The sequence below is a fragment of the Oxyura jamaicensis genome, chromosome 5 (genome assembly GCF_011077185.1).
Source record: "Oxyura jamaicensis isolate SHBP4307 breed ruddy duck chromosome 5, BPBGC_Ojam_1.0, whole genome shotgun sequence".
NCBI lineage: Eukaryota > Metazoa > Chordata > Aves > Anseriformes > Anatidae > Oxyura > Oxyura jamaicensis.
In genome coordinates, this window is record NC_048897.1 from 4,868,645 (window position 1) to 4,888,412 (window position 19,768).

General features: G+C 35.7%; 1 protein-coding gene across 6 annotated transcripts in view; it reads left to right on the forward strand.

The window, feature by feature from the left end:
- The window catches only part of LRRC4C (leucine rich repeat containing 4C), a 498,815-nt gene extending 480,226 nt beyond the window's left edge, over positions 1 to 18,589 (forward strand). For 5 of the 6 annotated variants that reach the window (XM_035326556.1, XM_035326557.1, XM_035326555.1 and 2 more), the window contains one exon: positions 13,925 to 18,461. In XM_035326556.1, coding sequence (XP_035182447.1) covers positions 13,967 to 15,883 — 1,917 coding nt within the window. In that variant the 5' untranslated portion in view covers positions 13,925 to 13,966 and the 3' untranslated portion in view covers positions 15,884 to 18,461. Of the gene's footprint in view, positions 1 to 13,924 lie in introns of all 6 variants that reach the window. The other variant, XM_035326554.1, reaches the window with a different exon arrangement.
- The last annotated feature ends 1,179 nt before the right edge of the window (positions 18,590 to 19,768 follow it).

Below are 19,768 nucleotides of genomic sequence, written 5' to 3' on the forward strand. Positions count from 1 at the left end.
CAGCAGTGCTCTAGTGCTGTACTAACACCAATACTCTCTAACATGATACAAGTGAATGAAAAAATCCCAAGTCAAGCCTTCTTCCCAAAAAGCGGTTTCCAAAGCAGTATGGAATTTTACCCTGATGCTGTAGGTCATATTTGAACATAGATATACACCCCACATTTATAGTTTGCCTTCAGTTTGAACTGAAGATAGCAGTCTTCAAAATTTCCTAATATAACATGGTATACTGTAAAAAAGCCTCTGTTTTTCTCCAGAAATAGCTGGATTTAAGTGGAGGATAAGGTAATTCTAATATACCATATATGTTGTTTGTCAATGTAGGATTTAAAGCTCACAGGCGAACTTCTAGATAAAAGTCAGTGTATATCTGTAAGCTATTACCATCTATTTGTCAATGTAAAGCCTCCTAAATCCCATGTACACCCAGACATAATACATTATAAAGGTTGGAGATAAGGACCTTGATTCATCACAGGCTATATCTCCTGTTTTCCGTTCATAGCCACCATTGCAACCCTGTATTTTATGGTAGTAAGGAACAAAAAGAGAAATAGAAAAGAGATGATTATTTTGAAAAAGATAGGTTTTTTTTGTTTGTTTTAAGAACTAAAATTAAATCCAATCTAAATTGACATTCTTTCAGCATTTCAGCAATCAGAAAACAGAGCTCCCTTATTTGCACATTTTAAAAAAAGCATTTGTATTATCTTTACCATTTGAAGCCTGTTTTATAAAACCTACATTTTCTTAGCGATTGGCTGTCTAAACCTTCTGATAGTTAAGAAGAATGCATCAGTCTAATCTACAGGGTAACAAGACTCAAAAACTTCAGCCAGAATAAAAATAATTCTGGTTTCATTGACTTGAATAGAGCAATGCCAGTTTATCCCATCTGAGAATTGGAGCAAATTCAATTCTATAGAATTATATAGACCAATTTATGTGGAATTATAGAGATAAATATTGCCTTCACATTTCTGGAATTGAAAGAATTATAAAGAAAATAAATCATGGGAATATGCTATATATATATATATATATATATATATATATATTTCCCCTCAGAGCCATAGAGGAGCCTACATATAAAAATAAATAAATAAATCTCCATCATCTACTCTCTGATAGTGATAGTTCACATTTAGATCTATGGCTGTGGTATTAGAGGAAGTTCTTAAATCTGTTCATGCTCCTTATCCCTGATACCAAGCAGCTCCTCTGTCTTCATTGAGATCCTTCTGAGACTTATATCCCAGTCCAGAAATCAGGGCTAATAAAAGAGATCTTTGTGCTTCTGTGAAGTTCTACTGTAAAATGTAACTTCCTGTAGTGTTCATTGTTTCTAGCTGCAGGTATGTCTTTTCAGGTCTTGAGCTTTCTATGGACAGGAATATGAATAAAGAAATTAAGATGTTTTTCCCAAATTATCTGAATCCAGGGTTTAAAACCACTCTTGCAGATCAAGGTCAGATATTGGCAGCCAATTACTTGGTAATAGCCACCATTAGGCACACTTGCACAAGTGGTTATAGTTAGAAATACAAGATAAATAGGAAAAGATATTCTACATTTACTTGCTAGTAAGCTTCCAGAGTAAATGGCCCACTATCTGATGTGGGTCTGTAAGGAAAAGAGTGCTGGGAATATATACAGTGTACAGTGTTAGTATTCCGGTGCAATGTCAGCACATACATTTCTTAGCACTTATGTTTATCGTTGTTCTTTGCAGCCCAAAGCCACATGGAACTGGCGTGAAATACTTTGGTAATAGAATGCCTGATGATGCCACAAGTCTTCTGCATGCTTCAGGGAAGGTCTGCATTATCAATGAATTTATTTTCTTGAAATACTTCTATGACCCCTACTAATGGTTGTCTGAAGACATTTAGTGTGCTTATCCTTATGCATCCACGGTACAGTAGGAAGTATAGATGAGAATCCAGGATATAGGTCTCAGCTAGAGAGATCTGGATTCATTATTACTTTTGTCATTCAATTTTATTTTTGATGTGCTCAGCCTGGATCAGTGGCTAAAATTTATTTATTTATTTATTTCCTAATAGGAAACATAATTTCTAGAAATAATTTTGGGCTATATTTTACAAAGTATATTAGGTATACCTATGCATAAACAAATACAAATATTTGTATGCAAATGTCATTGGCTGCCCATGTTTTGACACTGTCTTTAACTACATGACTGGATCATATTTGTCTTATAGAAACCCTGTGTCTCTTAGTGTACAGAATGAAAAAATAGCCTGAAATTTAGTACTTGGGTACTTATTGGTAAAGTTGCATTTATTGTTACTATTACTTACTACCATAAGGGCACCAGCTACTTCAAAGCTGCCTTGAGGATGTCTGTAAAACTTTCAATGACCACAGTATTGGTATATCCCTTGCATGGAACATTTCATCTGCAAATGGTTAAAAATTTACATTAAGAAATAGAAAACAGCATTTCACAGTGGTAGATATTGGACATCCTTAATAATAGGTGGTATCATTGCTGTCTGTAATAAATATACGTGTACTGCCATATAAGTTAGCATAAAAATTGAAAGGTTTACTACAGATGTATTCATATCTTCAAATAACATCAGCTATCAAATTTATTCTGCTTTGAACAGATAATTTTGAAATTTGTTTCAAACCTTGGATTCACTCTCTTTCTTTACATTTTTAAAGTAGCAGCATAATTGCTTGGAATCTTTTAAGAATCCAATATGTTAATATCTTGACATTTTATAATATTAAATGACTTTTGTTTTGTAGTACTCTGTCCCACACGCGAACTCTGTCTTTTTAGCTAGCTCAGTCACTACTTACTTTATATGACAGTTTTAATTAAATGAAAATTAAATTTCCATCTTCTTAAAAAGTATCCTAAAAGAAAGATAATCAAAGTGCAAGTGCTCAAATCATCAGTAATGTGCAGTTGACTCGGTATACCAAGTTCTTATTCACATATGAGATGGAGTCCTGACTGCTGAAATCAGACAAAATTCCCATTGTTTTCTGTAGGAGTCAGTTTTTACTACGACTTTCTCTCATAGATCTTGTTAAAGTGGTCAACCCATGAATTTAGAATACTGCAACAGCACTTCAGAATCTAAATTGGTGAACAAGCAGGCAGCACTTCTGTTACTGGAAATTTTATCATGTTGGTTGACTAGATGCAGACAAACAGCACTTCAGTGAAACTTATCATTTACTTAAGAAGTATATGCCAACCTTCATAGTTCTGCTATGAATTTCATATTTATGTAATAATACATTGAATTTGGCCAATGATTTCAATAAGCAGTCTATAAGCAGTCTACTCAGAGAAGATATTCCATCACATATACATATGTTCCTGGGTTTAAAGAGCAAGTCTTCATGAAAATATGAAGTAGCCTATTATTTTTCTCTGTAAGACTTAGCACAGTATAAACAGAGAGGAAGGTGTCGGTCTCTTTTCTCAGGTGACAAGTGAAAGGACACAAGGAAATGGCCTCAAGTTGTGCCAGGGGAGGTTTAGATTGGATATCACGGAGAATTTCTTCACAGAAAGGGTGCACAGACAGGCTGCCAGGGAGGTGGTGGAGCCCCCATCCCTGGGGATATTAAAGAGATGTGGAGATGTGGTGCTTAAGGACATCATTTAGCAATGGACTTGGTAGTGTTAGGTGGATGGTTGGACTTGATGATCTTTAAGGTCTTATCCACCCTAAACAATTCTGTGATTCTAGTATGCAGATGAAAATGTCAAATTTAGGATATTTAATGCATTTCTAGGTGGTGTACAAATACTATGGTAAGAATAATACAGGAATCTATAGACTAGGACTGAATATTTTTTACCATTTAATCAAATTCAGTTTTAAATGTCATAGCATGTTGGTCTTTTAAAGCTTGAGCATCACACCCTTTAATATGTACATAAAGTTAATATTTGAATAGAAATATGATTCAGGAGTTCTGGCTCCCAGTCCTGCCTCTGCTACTGACAACTTTCATTATAGCATATCCATTTAGTCTCCCGTGGACTGCTCTGAGCGGGATTCATCCACACTCCATTCAGATGCAGACTCTGTCTTTGTGCTTTTGGGGCTAGGTTGGAGCAGTGCTGTGAGGCACCTTAGCTTAGGGTCAGCAACAAAGAGTTACTGCATGGCTGTCATGTGGAGCAACATGCATTACATTTAGTCAGCGTGGAGTGTGAATCTCATGTTTGCAAAGAGTCACGTAGACACATGCTCAATTTTGCCAACTGATTTAATGCATTAATGCATCAGTTTCTTCTGTCATAAACTGGAATAATCTTAGTTCTTTTTCAGAGGCATTGTGAGGATGTGTTTATGTGTGATGTTTTATTTAGACAATCCAAGCAACAATGCATTGTTGCCAAAGTTTCCAGTGTATGCAAAGGGACCTGTAGCCCCTACATGCATGCAACTCCCAAAAAACAGAAGTACCAGGTCAAAGTTTGTTGTTCAGATCTAGGAAAATGCTTGTAGGTAGTTTTTACAGTCCCCCTGAGTCATCACATAGTTACACTCTTAATTTTATTTCACTAGCTGCCTCCTAAATTGAGTCAAAACATTTTCCCACTTGTAATATTCAAAGGTGTACAAATAGTGTATGCAAGAGCACCTGTGACCTATTCATTGCCCAGCAGTGATAGATCTGGTAATAATGTGCTTGCTATTCTGGCTGTGCTGCACTTTGGTAAAACCTAGGGTTTAATTGAAATACACCCTGACCTTGGTTTTGTTCATGGGGCATAGAATGGACATAATTACTATGAATCTACTGAGGGATATTATGGCAAAATGTCGTATTACAAATTTTGGCTACTCACACCCTTTTGAAAAAAAAATAAAAAAATGAACTCAACTCTCAGTAAAAAACAATGCACTGCAGTTTCATAAAAGTCCTAAAACAAGTAATTTTCCAAAAAATTAACTTGTTATTATTCTCTGTACCTATTTTTTTTTCTCAAAATGCTATCACAGTATGATAATTGCATTGCCCCTAACAGTTTCATATTCCTTCATAATTAAATAAACAGCTTGTAAATTGCAGACCAGAAAATGCCTGTGTTTCACTCTTACCTTAAGGGGTTTCCATAGTTACCAAGGACAAGAAGTTTAACCATCATTTGCCAGACTCGAGGCTATTCACAGCCTTAACTTTTTATCTCCTGTCTCTTTTTCTCTTTGTCTCTTTGTTTATTAACAGAATGAGGGAGTAATTTGGACTCAGTTAGCCACTACAAATGCAGTGATGCAAAATGGACTCTGGTGCTTTAGTGTGTTATTAGCTGGGTATGTTTCTCCCAGAACATCTTTTAGAATAATGCATACTGGCAAACAGTCTATAGTTACCAAGGTTATGAAATACCTATCCAGCACTTCTCCAGCTTAACATCTGATAATTCATATCTTAAAATAGGAAAGCACCTTTCTTAACACAGTATTACAGCATAGATGTATTTAGGCGGATATGTTTTAATTAATCCACAAAAAGCATTAATGAAGATTTTGCATTGCTGCTTTAATATAATTTCATTCCTGTCTCCTCTGTTTTACACATTACAAAATGCATTTTGAAAAACTGCACTTGTTAAAGCCCAGATGTGATTCTGTATGCCACTGATGTGGACAATCCTATGATTTATTAATCTCGAAATAATCTTAATATTTTTCTAAATGACTTCAAATTTTACCGAGCGTTCCTATTGCCAATGTATAGAAGGTATTGCTGATTCACAACTGCATTATATTTTTATCAGACTGAAATATTTCTCTCTACTAGTTTATATTAGCTATTGAGGTCAAGAACTCAGCAAGGATCAAAGGATGATTTGTATTGCTACCAAAAACATTATCCATTTGCATATTCAATAAATTAATATGCATATTATAATTTAGGAAAGGATGTTAAATCCTATAACTTTTGATTTTAAAATCTGAACTCTAGTTTTATAACATTAGGATGAAACTTTCTTAAGGGTTAATATATGCTCTTATACTCATTTGTTTCTGCTGATCTTTGTTGTACTGGTTACATTTGCATATGCCTTGTTAGACTATGTGGTGGCCTATCTGACGTTTCCATCATCTTTATATTATAGTTTGTGAACAGGGAGAAGTGGGAGGAATCAGGGCTAAAGTTTTGGTTTCCATCAGTCTTTCAGTTTTTTGCTTTTGCATCTTTTAAAATCCACAGCAGTTTATTAACCAAAGACCTAACCTGATTTTTTTTGCCTGATAGTTTAAAGTCTTGTGGCATGTTTTTGGAAATGATGCTAATTTGTAGGATTTATTATTTACTTGTAACAATTGAAAATATTCTACCTAACGAAAAGTAGTTTGAAATGAAGTACTACTGTAGTACCTTTAAATAGATGTCTTTAATCACCACTAGTCTGTTAAAAGTAAAGAAGTACTACAGTGTTCCAAAATAATGACTCCAGTGTTACATGAGTGAAGATGGCAGTATTTTAGAGCATGGCTTTAGAGTATCATATAATTTTTTACTAAGGGTTGCTTTTATACTAATGTATTTGTGGTTTGCAGATGCCTTCCAAAAAAAAGGGAACTGTGATTTTGCTTTGATAATAAACCAAACACAGATTAATAAAACATTCTTCCAATATTTATAGATATACTGTAGTTTAGTAGTGGTTCACTGAGGTATTTCTGGTATAAGAAATAACACAGCTTCAGGTGAAATCCTAAAGGTGCTTGTATGGATTCTGTTTATATCATGGTTGGCACAGGGGATGTAGTGACATGCTGCTGTAACTAATTGAAATAATTTTGTTATCAGGGCTATTGCAAAATTTCTTTTGTACAGTTCTCTGGTTCCCCCCACCCCCAGATAAATATCTGTCTAGAAGAATATAGAAGATGAAAGCAAAAGAATATGTTCAGAGAAATAGTGTTTTATCAACTGAATTAGTGAAAGAGAAAAGCAAAATGGGACTTGAATAACCCAAGGGATTGGTGATGTGGTAGAAAATATTTTTACCTTTATGTAATTGGTTTGAATTGAGCCCAGGTCAATACAGAATGAAAGTTCCTAATGTCTACATGGGGTCTCAAGAAAATGAATCCAAATTAACTTTGAAAAGGGACTAGCTAAACTGCATTACATTCTTTTATGAACACTCTTAATTGAAATTACAGTGGCCTTGATTCAATTTAGCTTAAATTAAATTCTAAATAAGAGTGTCCACACAAAGATTTAATGCAATATAATTAACCCACTTTAAAAGTTAATTCCAATTACATTTCTAGAATGTTTCTGGGTGGGCTATTACCAAGCTCTGTTCTGATGGCTTTTATGAAAGAATTTAAGCTCTTTCATAGTGGACAGTTCATAGATTGCTTCCATTCATGCAACTGTGAGTAGCCTGAACAGAGAGATTTTATCCTTTCCAACCTTTGGGTGACATCCAGAGAAAGTACAATGATCAATAAAGAAAATAACAAATTACTCTAAATAAAAATAGTATGTCCTAAAGAAATATCCATTCATATTGCTTATAAATTAGCAAATGTTTTCAGTTGTACTGAAGATACAAAGTACAAGTCAAGCTTGGGAGTAAAAGAAGATGTATAAATAAAGGGGCATGCCAAACTGGTTTAATTTCAAACTCTGTGAAATCTCTTCATTTTCAGCTAAAATGTGAATATTCCTGCCTGGACCAATGTGCACTAAAAATCTCATTGTAAAAAACATCTATTTCATGTTCACTTCTGTTGCCTGAAGTTAAAGAGAAAATTAAAAATCTTAGTAAGAGAAAACAAGGAGATCATGGTGGAAAATGAGGGGTATGAAATAAAGACGTTTTCTATATAACAAAATGAAAGAAAAGTAAAAGGCAGACTGGATCAAACTCATCCTTGATTGAACTCCCCTGAAATGAATGCTGATTTAGGAGGATCGAATGTGTCCATTCGCATTTAGGTCTTTCAGGTCAGTGTCTTAGTGATTCAGCTAAGTCTTAGAGGATGTTCAGAAGAAAACTGGAATGCATCCATGGTACAGCAATATCCCCTCTGCATCCTACGCTTACGTGCTTCAAGGGGCTGTAGGAAATCCTCACTATGTCTGAGAGGAAAGCAGTGAAACATCCAAAGAGGAACATAATTTGCATTGTGAGTGTCTTGATTTATTTGGTCTCATGTGTAATCAGTTTGCATTGTAGGGCTGCTTCTTTGGCCTCCACTGTATTTAACTAAAAATAAAATAAAAAACAAATAGATAAAAGCTGCTGGGCTTTGAAACCTCCCAGGTTTTTAGGCATTATTGCAATGGCTCCCTAAACTGTTGTTGAGACTTTTAAAGTCCTATAGCATTGGAAAGGGAAAAGAGATTTTTAAGAATGGAGGAAAAGATGCACAGCTATATAGTTGCAGTGATAAAAATAATAATAATAATAATAAGGCTAGGAAGAAAAGACATGCCATAGCCCAAAAGACATAGCCCAGTCTATTTACTGATTTTGTGTCATTATTATTGTAATGCTCAGTAAAGAACATAGTATGTTTTCCTCTGTTGGCAGCAAAGACAATGAAGAAAAAAAATGGTGTCATTTTACTGTATGTGGACAGGGAATGGCATGAGAAGTGTTTGTACTTGTATTGAACTGAGGAGCACTAGTCCTCCGGGGTTTGTCCAGGTGGAAAGGAATTTCAGGACAGAAAAGGCAGGAAGGGGGACAGGAGGGTATGGTGAGTGAATTCGTAACAACGTGTTTCCATCAGCCCAACCCTTCACAGCCATATGGGGACACACATCTGAGGCTGCAGAAGCATTTGCAGAGCAGATGTTGGTGAAGGATTTCTGACCCCAGTGGAGCTCCCTGCCCACAGTTCAGTCTCTGTTCAGGGATCGGGGTTTGCCCTTGTGTCTTTTAGCATTTTGTGCAGCTAAAACAGATTGTGTGCTTGTCTCCTAGGATCTACACTGAAACCCTCTCGGCATTGCTGCCTGAAGGGGATCAGTCACACACTCAGAGCAGTCAGAATTCCTCAAAAGAGAGGAAAGAGTCACTTCTGCATAAGGTCATCCTAGGGTGTAGACCTATTTTATTACTGTACAGAAAATACTTGCATGCTGCTGTGCTGATACTACTGGGAGAGACTTCCCAGCATAATAAGCTGCTTGATGCACCTAGCTCCTCTTCATATGCTTGGAGATCTGCCATTTAATTTGTAATTTTAGAGTGGCTTGTTTACTAAAAAATGCAGATATCTTTGCAATGTGTTTTTCTTTCAATGAGCTCTTTAAAATGCTATCGCGTACAGCATGCATAACTGCTATATAAAGTGAAACAAAGGTGTCTTTTCTTAATGTAACCACATAATTGTTAATTTAGTTGTAAAAAGTGATCTGAATGCTCTCATCCAGAATATTTCTGGCATGAAGCTAATGGAGAGTTGTGAAGATTTAATTGTACTGTGATAATTTAATCACCTGATATCTGATGTTCTCATCATGTTTTCCGTGCAATGACATATAGCATCATATCTCGTTCAATTTTATGGCAGATGTACAGCACCAACCGATGTGTATTAGATTATGTTGTGTCATAACCCATATACTAGGCTAATGCTACAGCCTTTGTGCCACGCTGCTCCACTGCTTAGACTGTTTTTCATAGACCCACAGACTAGATAGAAAACTAAAGATGAGTTGCCAACAGCAACTAAACTGAAGTGATCCAGCCAGAGATCACTCGAACTTGGGAAAATATCTTTGCTGCCTGCATGCCTCATCAGATAGATTTTTGGGAAAGGTGTTGAAGTTCTTTTTTTTTTGTAATCAAAGCCTATCATCACAGGAAAATCCCTCAGCGATCAGGGTGAGTGTAGTCACTTTGTACTGGTAAAGTAACAAAAAGTGATCAAAGAAGCATATCAGGCTTAAGACCTAATTAAAAATAAAATAATAATAAAAAAATGGTTCCACTGCAATGCCCATGAGGAAGACATCTCCGTTTACGCATGTTCAGCAAAGTTGCCTTTCAATAGCATAACTGTTGCATCCTTCAAGTGGTCCCTAAGGAAAGCTGCACTGTACATCTCTGCAGAGGCAGCTTAGCTTTGTCATTCCTTGCTTCATATTCTGCATTGGAACTTAAGAGGGCAAAGCTTTTTGCTCAAAGGAAAATTTGTAGTACATCAGGACTAAGTATAAGTTAAGCTATAAAGAGGAGAAAATACATATCAGAAGTCCATTTGAGCAAAGATTTTCTGAGTTCTGTGGAAATAGGAAACAAAACAAATATGTGTGAATGTGTCTCTCCATGTCCATAAAGAAAATATACATTACTGTATAAACACAGTTTAATAATTGTATGGTGTCTGGAAAATGGATTGAACAGTAAGGATATTCTTAGCATTTTAAACAAATTTTAAATGTATGCAGCAGAGGGCACTAGTGTTATTGAATTGACCATAGAGTTGATATTTTGGTACTAGACAGATGAAAAAAAAAAAAAAAATTTGCTTAGAAGACAAAGAGTTGTCAAGATAGACTAAAGAAGCTGGTTGATGGTCTGTGTTCTGTGTGTGGATTTATAAAGCTAAACCTTCATGTGTCTCTAGCATAATAGACAGATATTGAATAGCAAATTACTCTAGTACAGAGTTCCAGATGGGTCTTTATGTAAAGCCCATTAAAATATTTCCATAATGTTCCTCAGTGTTTTAAATGAATTTTCTACTATGCTTTTGCACTGGCTTTTTTTTTTTTTTTTTTTTTTTTTTTTTCCCCAGGGTATTTCCAGACTATTTATATTTGAAATGACTCTGATGTGAAATGACTGCACAAAGACTTTCTGAATACTTAAGCTATGAGCTGTGGAGAGCTACTGGTATAAAAGAAAGGACCTTTTTTAATACATTCCTACTGCACAAGAATCCTCACTGCAGTATATTAGCCTATTAGCCTCATGCAAATATTGCAGGTTGGCAGTGAGGACTCGTAAGAAGCTGCCTGGCATAGCTTCTGCTGGCCATGATGGCTTTTTCATATCATCAGATTCTCAAAACTTAAGTACTGTATTCAAGTAAAATGTTGTTATTTTTTTTTATTTATTTATTTTTTTAACCTTGGAGCATATATACAGCGATGGAAAGGGAAGATTTCCTGGATAAAGGAGTGAATTAGGGGAATGGTAGGAGATGATGGGAGCTAGAAGTTGGAACAGGAAGGAAGTGCCTTGAAATGCTTGAAAGTTGCAGTTGAAATGATGGGCTTTTGGAGGCTGGCAAAGCAGCTGAAGGGAGTTTATGCATATGCTGGTTGATGTTGAGGGTGCTTGCTCTCCCAAGACCTTTGTTGTGTTTGCTTTCTTGTTCTACTAATCCCATCATTTTCCAGCTCCTTCAGGATATCCTGCTCTATCAGGATATCCTGTATCCAGGATACAGGAATGAGAGTCAAAAGTAGCAAAAAGAAAGTTAGAGAAACCATATGATATGTTGCAAAGCTGGCCTGTAACAAAGCATGGGAATGAGATAGATTTATAAAACGTAAAAGATTGCTCTAGTTCTGCAAGCCACGTGTTCCCTGTGCTCCCCATGCCCCACCAGCCGTACAAGAATAACTGGCTGCTCTGAAGCTTGACAGAGCAGAGTTCCCGTCTCAGTTACAGTGAAGACAGTAACATTACACTAGTATGATGGTAGAATAATTAGTTTGGTGTGTTTCTGCATCTGTTTTGTTACTTGATAATGCATTTATTCAGTCTAAGTCATTAAGGAATAAGTTTTAAAAGACTTTTAAAAAATGAGGCAGGAAAAAAAAAAAAAAAAAAAGATAAATCTACCCAGTAAAACAAAACTAGAGACAAAAAATATTCTAATAGAGTCACATTAACTAACATATAAGATGGTTAATAACTATTCAGCAGCAAAATTAATGGATCATAGATCTATAGATCTTAACTAAGAAGTCTGAAATCAATATTAAACCCATTGATCAATTCATAAATAAATACTCAGTTTAATTCAAATGGGAAACAGGTCCTTTTCACTCTGCACACTTTTTTTTTTTTTTTTTTTTTTCCCAGATAGTTGTAGTACAGTGGATTGTTTATGTAAGAGAACTTGTCTTCTAGTGAGCTTTAGGAGTTTGGGAGTGTTTCTATATATTGTGTTGAGCACCTCTGAAGAGATGCTTGTAAACCTGCACTAAAAGGGAAGGTGTGTACAAGAGCTACCCCTCATCAGAGTCTAGTACATTATCCTAAACACATGAAGCCAATATTCAGGAGTATGGGTATTGGCAGATGGAGAAGCAGGAGCATCTAATGCTACAGCCACGAGGTTATCCAGGATCATATGGCAAAAGTTAAGGCACAGACAAAGAAGTTGAGTGACTTGCTCAAGGTTGCAAAACACATTAGTTTCGTGAATCTTTCGTACCAAGACTGATGCTTTATAAATAGCACTTAACAGAGCAGATCAAACAAACAGCCCAGATCTCCCAATTCCCATTCACCAGTATTTAAGCCATTATATTGGCTTTCTCTGCAGTGAATTATTAAAAGTGAGATGAGAACACTTGCTAGCTCTGAACCATTGTAACAAGTTAAAAAAAATGCAAAAGTGAATTCTCAAAAAAAGTACATTGTCTGAATATATAATTAGAAAAAGTCTTTAATTAATGGCATTGCTATGAAGATGAAAGTTATGTTTTTTTTGTTATTAATAATTATTTATTTTTTAAAGAAAGATAGCTTCTTCACACACAATGAAACAGTTTAGAGCCTGGAGTGGAAAGCTTTTGCCTTTTAGTATTTTGTTTTACTGAATACATGTATTATGTATTTGGGTGCTCTAGGTTATAAATATGCTCTAAGCATGGTGTAATTTATAAGACTTCACTTTTGGCTGATGTATAGGAAATTTCATTAATCTCTACAGCAGAGGGACCTTGTAGTGAGAAGAAGATTGAAAATGAACTGAGGGCCCAAAGAATTACCCCAAATGAATCAGTACTGAAAGACTTATAATGATAATTTGTAGGGTAAAGGCCTTTTTCCTCCTTATAATAACATCTGTAGGATTTTTTTAGAGGTACCAATGAAATTGTCCACTCTGCAGCTACAGAGATATTTGTCAGCATTTAAATGGCTATTCTTATTTCTGTGTTCAGCACACATTTACTAATGCTTGCTTCTCTGCTGCTGCTGGTTCCAAACAAAAGAATTGTGGAGGAAATATAATGAAATTGGATGATACTGTTTAACAGTAGGGAGGAACTGATGCTCAGCATGTTTCTTTTGTATTTTATTTTTGGAATCTGAAATAGGCAAGATCTTGCCTTAACATTTCCATGATCTTCTACATTCAGTATTCAAGGCTTTTAGTCAGATTGTGATGCAGGAATCACATTTGTATAAAGAGTTTCACCAATAAAAAATAAATAAAACAACAACAACAACAAACAAACAAAAAAGGAGTCTCCTTTTAGTCCTCATATTATTTCTTGTCTTGATTTACTTTAATGTTAACAAAGTTCAATCCTTGAATATTCTGATGATTCTTATCTTACTCATTTTTGCTTTTTGAGGTTCTTGACACTTCTTTCAACTCTTCTTTTGAGTTAGAACATTTCTCTTAGGTATCCAGTGTGGCTGAACTTATCTGCCATCAAGCTACATGCATTATGCTTTGGAATGAGAAGGAAAAGCTAGTGTCTGGATATTTCTTATCTCATTGCCAATTACATTACACCTGGCATAGCTTTACAGGAAACAAAATATTAGAATTTGTATAGTTAGTCATACTACAGTTTGATGAAATTGGTAGAGTTGACTGAAAGGACTTGAGAAGTCTCTGTTTAGAGAGCACATTTAAATAATTGAGATTAATTTAATATTCTCCTTTTCCCTTCTTTCTTTCAGACTATTCAAATTCCAGAAGGACCAACACCAAATAAATTATGAATGTTGAACAAGATGACCTTACATCCACAGCAGATAATGATAGGTCCTAGGTTTAACAGGGCCCTATTTGACCCCCTGCTTGTGGTGCTGTTGGCTCTTCAGCTTCTTGTGGTGGCTGGTCTAGTGAGGGCTCAAACTTGCCCTTCTGTCTGCTCCTGCAGCAACCAGTTCAGTAAAGTGATTTGTGTACGGAAAAATCTGAGAGACGTGCCAGACGGCATCTCCACCAACACCCGGTTACTCAACCTCCATGAGAATCAGATCCAAATCATTAAAGTGAATAGCTTCAAGCATCTGAGGCACCTAGAAATCCTGCAGCTCAGCAGGAATCACATCAGAACAATTGAAATAGGGGCCTTCAATGGTCTGGCCAATCTCAATACTTTGGAACTCTTTGACAATCGTCTGACCACTATCCCGAATGGGGCTTTTGTATACCTGTCAAAACTGAAGGAACTTTGGTTGAGAAACAACCCCATTGAGAGCATTCCTTCTTATGCTTTTAACAGAATTCCTTCTCTCCGGAGGTTGGATTTGGGAGAATTGAAAAGGCTTTCATATATCTCAGAAGGTGCCTTTGAAGGTCTGTCCAACTTGAGGTATTTGAACCTTGCCATGTGCAATCTTCGAGAGATTCCTAACCTCACCCCACTTGTAAAACTGGATGAGTTAGATCTTTCTGGGAATCATCTGACTGCCATCCGGCCAGGTTCCTTCCAAGGGTTAATGCATCTTCAGAAACTGTGGATGATACAGTCCCAGATTCAAGTGATAGAAAGGAATGCTTTTGATAACCTTCAATCACTTGTGGAGATCAATCTGGCACACAATAATTTAACACTACTGCCTCATGACCTGTTCACACCGCTCCGTCTAGAAAGGATCCACCTGCATCACAATCCTTGGAACTGCAACTGTGATATCCTTTGGCTCAGCTGGTGGATTAAAGACAAGGCACCCTCCAATACTGCATGCTGTGCCCGTTGTCACACACCTCCTAGTTTGAAAGGAAGGTACATTGGTGAGCTGGACCTGAACTACTTTACGTGTTACGCTCCAGTCATAGTGGAGCCACCAGCAGACCTCAACGTCACAGAAGGCATGGCTGCAGAGATGAAATGCCGGGCGTCAACCTCCCTGACCTCTGTATCTTGGATTACTCCAAATGGATCTGTTATGACACATGGGGCATACAGAGTTCGGATTGCTGTGCTCAGTGATGGCACGTTGAATTTTACAAAGGTAACTGTGCAAGACACAGGTTTGTATACATGCATGGTGAGTAACTCTGTTGGGAATACCACAGCTTCTGCCACACTGAATGTGACTGCCCTGGATAACCCTGGTTACACATACTTTTCAACTGTCACAGTAGAGACTGTGGAACCTTCTCAGGATGAGGCACAGACCACAGAGCAGGTTGGGCCCACACCAGTTACCAACTGGGAGACCACTAACATGACAACCTCACTCACTCCACAGAGCACAAGATCAACAGAAAAAACGTTCACCATTCCTGTGACGGACGCAAACAACGGGATCCCAGGAATAGATGAGGTTATGAAGACTACCAAAATCATAATTGGTTGTTTTGTGGCTATTACTCTCATGGCTGCTGTGATGCTGGTAATTTTCTACAAAATGAGGAAACAGCATCACCGGCAGAACCATCATGCTCCAACACGGACTGTAGAGATCATTAATGTGGATGATGAGCTTACAGGTGACACACCCATAGAGAGTCACTTGCCCATGCCAGCAATAGAGCATGAGCACCTAAATCACTATAACTCTTATAAGTCTCCTTTTAACCACACAACAACAGTTAACACAATAAATTCAATACACAGTTCAGTGCATGAACCGTTATTGATCCGAATGAACTCAAAAGACAATGTACAAGAGACTCAGATCTAAAACATTTAAGACATTATGGGGTGGGGGTGGGGACACAAAAAAAAGATGGTTTATAAAGCAAATGACACAAATGACTGGGCTAAATCTACTGTTTCAAAAAAGTGTCTTTACAAAGAAAAAGAAATTTATTTATTAAAAATTCTATTGTGATCTAAAGCAGACAAAATTATGTGTATTCCTCAGAACCTGTTTTTTGCTGCACTTATTTACCCTCCTCCTTCCCTTTTTCCTTCCCAGCCAACCCTGACTCCCATTTGCCATATTTTTCATAGGAGATCTTGATTCGCTAAAAGAACTGGTCTAGGAAATTTTGTAAGAATTCTGTTACACTTTGGGAATTTTTATGGTGAATTCTAGTGGTGAGATTTGGTCTATTTTGTCACTTCTTTTTCTCTTCTTTTTCTTTTGTTCTCTCATGCCCTTTTTGAAATTATTCAACAGGGAATGGAATATTAGCAGCAGCTTTACAAGTGAGCAAAACAAGCAAGCAAGCAAACTTTTTTTTTTCTCCATGTAATGATTCGATGATTTGCTCTGTATTTACCAAAAGGACCATTCTGTGAAAAAAAAGAAGAAAAAGTAAAAAAAAAAAAAAAATAATAATAATTTACTTGTGAAAACCTATAAAAACCCATGATCTTTTAAGCAATTCTAGAACCAGAATTTGTAGTTCAAACACTAAACTAAGATTATAAATAAAATATTGTTTTTTTTTCTGTACTTGGATATAGCTCATTTTTAGTGTGGCTTTAAACATGAAAAGCTTTTTAAAATTCTTACAATATTCTGCTGTGATGGTCCAAAACACAATCATTTTAAAGAGAATAATTAAAGCACTTTGGATCATTACTGAAGAATAGCACAGTTTTCATTTTAGTGTATGTAAGCAGTACACTAGCAAACAAGGTTACTTGGCTTTTAATGCAGAATAATGATGATATCTTCTAACAGTTATCTGTTAACAGTTATCTCTTTTATATCACCAGATGTATCCTACAATACCAGGGAGCGTTCTACAAAACGTTTTGGGTATCACTGGATTTATTAGACAAAGATGAAAAGTATGTTCTGTTTTTTATTATCAGCATAATAAGCTGCTTGATGCACCTATGATCAATAAGAAAATTCATTTTTTGTATCAAAGCTAGTAGTTTCCAGTTCATTTACTCTGGTATTCCTAGACAAAAATATGAAATATCTTTAGATATCTATAAGGCCCATGTTTAGATCTGTATCTCTGTGTGCAAAATTAAGTCAAAATGCTGTTGAAGGTGCAACTTGGAGGACGTCCAAGGATTTTGGTTTTAAAAAAAAAAAAGGGGGGGGGGGGGGAAGAAAAAGGACAGGACAGGCTTAGCCAGATCAGTTTAGTATAATTTGCATGACAATTAGACTGCTTATAAAGTAACCAGTTTAGTTTAATTAAAACTCAGACTCATTTACCAATAGGAATCATACATCCATTTCTTTTCTATTTCTATATGTTCTGTGGATTTAGCTTATTGGTATGGGAATGGTGTATATCTTGTATGCTGAAAGGTGAAAGGAAGGCTTTGCTTAAGAAAAAAAACAGACTCAGGACACTGTATTCTTCCAAGTGTAGAATTAAACTACTGAATTAAACTACGCATTGGCAACTGAGTAGAAGCATTTTAAGACAATGTAGATTAGGAAAAGGAATCATATACTGAATATCAGTTCTGAATGTCTTTTCACTGATTTCTTTCCTTTACTGTGAGTTTCAATTGAGCTGTTCCAGGTTCATAATGTACTTAGTTCTTATCAAAATTTCTGTGGACCTTTCTGGTATGCAACAGCCTGCAGGACAAAGATCCTCCTGAACAATATACTTCTATTCCGTAAATTTAAGAAGGAATATCTATTAGATAGGTTGATGGGGTAAATATCTTTTGGATACCCAGTTCTCAAGGTTGCAAATGAATGTAGCAGGAGTAGGTCTGATATAAAAAGGACAATGTTAAGATATATGACAATGAATCACACACTGTAAGGAGTCTGATAAGTATAATGCAGAATGAAACCAAAGTTCTATAATAATCTCAAAGAAACATTTGGCAAGACGTTATCCTTTGATGTACTACATGAGAAATAATATCTACTCTAAGGGAATTTTAATAGAAGACAAAGATGGACCTGAATGTAAAACACTGAAGTAGTGATTCCTTGCTTTGCCTATTTCTTCCAAGTGCATTACAGAATTTTGTTGGTGATTTCTTCTAAGTGTTGTGGTAAAGTCTGTACAGAAATGCTGCAAGTACACTGCTATTTGTATTTTGCCCATCTGGCCAGTAATATTATGTCCACGGCCAATAATTATCTGACAATTGAAAAAGTTACTTCCAGGAAACCTAAATCTGGACCACCTGTAATCAACAGGTTTATATTTTAAAAAGATGGCTACTCCCTAGCTGCTATCTGCTAAAGCACTTAAGGTCACCATGGTTTTATAAACATGCAGTTTTTACTAACTGCTAAAGGTTAGGTGTTGGAGGCCTTTAAGAAAAAAAAATTATAATTAAAAAAACAACAACAAAAAAGATATAGCTATTGCAAGGCAGGACAGTGTCAGTAACAAACTTTATTCTTCTTTGAATTGATACAAAATAATATCAGTAACTGTTTTTAACAATATATATATTCTTATTGAGTGTTACTCAGGTTATATTGACTAATTGAATAATACTTTTTTTAAAAAAATTATATATATATTCCTGCTTGTTCATAATAGGGATAAAGAAAAGACATTTTAGTGTGTTTGGTTAGGAGAAGATATATGTGTTAAGTGGAAACTGTACTAGTTATGACATTCCTGCATCTTCCCTATCCTTCTTGAAACTAGAGAGATTATTTTTGCAAGAGTTAGAGAATATCACAGCTTAAATTCTGACTTAAATTCTGATCTGAGCTCTGCAATAATGTGAGGGGAGAGCTGTGCACTTCCTTGTTTTGGTGTTTAGATCACAAGCTAATGCAGCTTGCAACTCTTGCAAAGACTGCGGTGTTAAGAATGAAGCCTGAGTCTCCTACAGGGCAGGACAAAACTGATAGAAAGCTCTAATGAAATTTCTTTTACAGGTGACATGGTTGTGTATGATGTAAAAGAATTGTGGGGAAAAAAAAAAAAAAAAAAAAAAAAAACACGACCTTGGTTATGAGATATCAATTTCTAGTGGGTTCATGAGAAAGTATGAATTGTTCTTCAGATTATTTGATGGAGTTTGAAGATGTTTCCTTTTGCCCTATATGAATACAAAGACCAGAGCATTTTCTTTCTGGAAGTGTCATCAAGTCTTATAAATCTTGCCACGTACAGAAATAACATGTGAAACACAAAGCAAGTGAGTTCCATCCAGTTCATTATACAAGACAGACATTTTATTTTACTTTGAAAAGGGCTAAATACATGAAAAGTATTACAGTAATGTTTTGTTTTTGTTTTTGTTTTTCTCATCTTAATTAATTAAAAATTACATTTAGTGGTTTTGAGATTCCCTTTCCCCACTGATGGTATTATAGGTTAATCATAGCATTAGAGAAAAGATAACTAAATTGATATTGTATTTAGATGTACTAGCTTCATAGTCTTGTGAAAATATTTCATAACAGCTTTTATATGTTAGATATGCCCATTCCTGTAGTCTTTTTAATGATGAGAATGGAAAATCTTTCCAACCCCTTCTCCCTATATTCCAATTTTTACATGAGCTAAGTACAGCATGTTTTGAAATTTTCTTTATTTTTATTTTTTTATATATATTTTTTTTCTAAGTCCAGGCAATGAAGATATGGGAAATGTTAGGAGCTACCTTTCAATTTCATACCAAAAGAAGTAAATGAATTAATATATCCTTATCTTCAAGATAT